This window comes from Notothenia coriiceps, unplaced genomic scaffold (assembly GCF_000735185.1).
Source record: "Notothenia coriiceps isolate Sejong01 unplaced genomic scaffold, NC01 NC01_scaffold00036475, whole genome shotgun sequence".
In the NCBI taxonomy this organism is placed as follows: domain Eukaryota; kingdom Metazoa; phylum Chordata; class Actinopteri; order Perciformes; family Nototheniidae; genus Notothenia; species Notothenia coriiceps.
In genome coordinates this window covers 3,420-7,014 of record NW_011369176.1, presented here as the reverse complement: position 1 = coordinate 7,014, position 3,595 = coordinate 3,420, and the positions used below count along the sequence as shown (strand labels likewise).

General features: G+C 48.8%; 1 protein-coding gene across 1 annotated transcript; it reads right to left on the bottom strand.

The window, feature by feature from the left end:
- Positions 1-920: 920 nt before the first annotated feature.
- LOC104963821 (uncharacterized) lies at positions 921-3,357 on the bottom strand (the record flags this gene model as incomplete). The annotated part of the gene is made up of 9 exons (XM_010792458.1): positions 3,229-3,357; positions 2,577-2,779; positions 2,423-2,506; positions 2,097-2,168; positions 1,922-2,020; positions 1,724-1,841; positions 1,254-1,653; positions 1,133-1,179; positions 921-1,059 (listed from the first exon to the last, which is right to left on the bottom strand). Coding segments are annotated over exons 1-9 (1,166 nt in total), but the record flags the coding sequence as incomplete, so codon positions are not given.
- Between the last annotated feature and the right edge of the window lie 238 nt (positions 3,358-3,595).

The following is a 3,595-nucleotide window of genomic DNA, read 5'->3' as shown; positions in this document are numbered from 1 at the left end:
AACACACACTGAGACACCTTGATAGAACACACACTGAGACACCTTGATAGAACACATGTTGAGACACCTTGATAGGAACATCAGAGCGCTCTCCACCAGAGGAATGTCCTCCTCCACGGCTTGCACGGAGGAACGTCAGTGGAAGACATTTGCACTGCTGCATCTTGGTCTTCCCCCTGTTCATGTATTCAATCGTATTTAAGGGATGTCTCCCATTCCTCTCTGACACACCCTGTACGGAGTGTCCTGTCAGAGTGAGAGACGTCAGGGATCCAGCTGTGCTCTCCTGTCTGGCAGCTGCTGTTCCCCCTCTTTTGTCGCTGGGCAAAGTATGACCTTCGTCTCTACTTCTCTCAGCGGCAGGTATGTATTGTTCCCAGCCTTCGTCCCTCATGGAGAATATTCATGTTATGTTATATTCCAGGGACGGTGATGCTCCATTACGCATGGCGCATCAGGCATGGGGTGTTATTGAGCAGGTGTGTCTGTGCTTCTAGTGCCGGGCGGACCCAGTGGGGCGCAGACTACATCATGCTTCGCCCTTAACCCAACAGCGATAGCCTTAGAGGGCGAAGCCATATACGAGAGAGAACTGAGGTTACCTTCTGTAACCCCAGCTTCTATGAGTATTGGCCCTCTAAGCGCTGGGCCCCACTGGCTCCACGAATAGCTGAAGAAAAGAGGGAGCAGATTGTCGGGCCTCCTTCCTATTTATACCGGAAGGAGCCCGAGGGGGGGGCCCACCGTGCGGGTGGGCGTGGACTACAAGTGTTTCAGTGCTGCGCGGGGACGCAGGGGGATTACCCAATAGCGATAGCCTTAGAGGACTGCGCCATTTACTCATAGAAGCTGGGGTTACAGTAGGTAACCTCAGTTCTGTGTTGTTGTTATTGTTCTTTGTTGTTGTTATTGTTGTTGACATGTGGAGGTGATATCTGACCTGAGATCTGTAGATGAAGCACTTCCCACAGCGAGGACACTTGTGAGCGACGCGCTGAGCGGGAGACGCTCTGTACACACGGGGGGGAGGGGTCTCAGGGCTCTGATCTGATTGGTCCCCTGTGGAGAGGAGGCGAGGTTGGAGGCTGTCTGTCAGAGAATGTGTGTGTGTGTCTGTGTGTGTGTGTCTCACCTGTGTCCTCTGATTGGTCGGCAGAGTCTTCAGGTGACTCCTTCAGCCTGACAGGAAGCAGAAACATCGATGATGGATTCAGACAGATTGAAATGTGATGATGTCATAATCCGCGTCTCACCTGTGCACCTCCACGATCACAGGTGTGACATCCCATGAGTCCCCGCCCCCTGCTGCGCTCTGATTGGACGCCTCCTGCTCCTCGCTCTGACCAATCACAGTCTCCTCCTGACCCTCCGTCAGCACCAGCACCTCCACCTTCACCTGAGAGAGAGGCTCTGATTGGACGTCAGGGAGAGGCTCTGATTGGACGTCAGGGAGAGGCTCTGATTGGACGTCAGGGAGAGGATCTGATTGGACGTCAGGGAGAGGATCTGATTGGACGTCAGGGAGAGGATCTGATTGGACATCTGGGAGTTCTTCTGATTGGCTGTTGGCGGGAAGAGGCTCCTGATTGGCCGGTTTGTTGAGGAGGGGATGGGACCAGGCTGTGAGGAGAACGTTCTCCGTGTCCTGGCTCACTGGGAGAGAAAGACAACATTAAATATAATATAATCATAAACAGTGAATTAATGAAAGGTGTGTTTTTACCTGTGGTGGAGGCTTTCCCCAGCCGACAGCTCTGATTGGTCAGCAGCTCCTTCAGGTGCTCCCCCTCCTGCAGACACTCCTCAAAAGCTCCGGGGGCAGCAGAGAGCCAGCAGGCCGTCTGAAACAACACTTCCTGTTTACATCCCCCGGTGCATTCTGGGAACTGGTTCGTCAGGTGATCACAGGTGTTATATTTACCTGTTTGAAGTCGGGAACAGGAAACAGCTGTTCCGTCCGGGACAGGAAGTCAGAGATGAGCTCCTGGAGGGCGGAGTCAAAGCTGTGGTCGAACACTTCCTGCAACACCAACGAAGAAGAGTGTTAAACCTGTTAAAGTTGTAGTTTTTAGTGTTGTTGTAGTTTTAGCGCTGACCTGCAGGAGGCGCTGTCTGTCGTCAGGACTCTGCGCGAGGAGAGACTGCAGAGAGGACGTATCGTCATCCATCTGAGAGACGGATTACACAGTCAGCTCACACACTGTGACTACATTTACCAGAATGCACTGCATGCAGGTCACATGTACACTAACTCATTTTTAATCGTTTGGTTGTTATCTAAAATAATTAAATAAGCCATTTGGAAATTTGAGAGACTTTAAGGAACATCTCTTTGGAAGTTATTTAGGAATTTCTTCTACATTTCTGGAGAGAGAGAACTCTGAGTGTCCTGTGAGCGGCGCCGTGTCAGGTTACAACTGACCGTGTTCTCGGAGCGGAGTTCCTCCAGGTGAGTGAGGGTCACCTGCGGGTCGCCGAGGGTCACCTGAGGGTCGACGAGGGTCACCTGGAGGAGGACAGGCGGTTAACGGGGATTAATAGATGTATATATATATATTTAGTATATATTCAAATACCTTCGCCCTGAGAGCCAGCAGCAGCAGCCTCCTCTGCCTGTCCGTCAGCAGCTGAGGGACCGCCTCGGTCACCATGGAAACAAAGTCCTCTAGCATCCCATAATGCTTCACGCTCTGTTGCCGGGCGACCTGCCACATGGAGGCCGTCATCAGGCGGAGGGGGGGGAGCAGGAGGCGCAGCGAGGAGAGGGGGGGTGGAGAGGCTGGGGGGGGACAGGTGATTTATTTTACTTTGTCTTGTTTGTTTTTTTAATGGATTTCTTTCTAGTTTCCGGAGAACTTGGAGCACATTTCGGGGGAAATAACGGCAACAAACTGTATTTCTTCCATCATTTACTCTGAACTTCTTGTTTATTCCTGAGAGAATTAAAGTCAATCTCTTAAGTTTCTGAACTGAATCAACAGAAATAATATATTATACATACACCGAGTTAAAGAGTAAGCACTCCTGCTTTACAAGAGATGTTTAGATGTGTTATATTAATTACACACCACTTCTAAAGCTCAATTTAGTTTATGAATGTTAGTTTTACACACTGAGTCTCGTTAGCATCGGTTGAGCTAGGTGGCTAACCTTTCTAAAAGCCCCACAAATGTTTTAAATGCTGATTAAAGTTCATGAATATGATGAATAGACTTCTTCCTTACTTACCCATTCCTCTCTGTTGGTCTCGCGCCTCCTGGTTACTGCTAAATACTGAAATAAAGGCAAAAGAATGAGCTAAAATTGAGCTAACAGCTAACTCTGTTTACAGCTGCTGCTTCTTCTTCTTCTTCTTCTTCTTCTTCTGTTGTTTTGATTACGGTTGGCAAACAGCTTTCAGGTAAAACACCGCCGCCTTCCGGAGTGGAGTGTGGATCAGCGAGGTATTACAGCCCTGCAGACAGAACATCACAGGAGAGCAAATACATACAGGAATTAATACATGTATTAGAACATATAGGAATACATCAATACAATAATGAATACATGTATTAATAAATATTTTTTATTTTATTATCTTATCATTTGTTAAGAA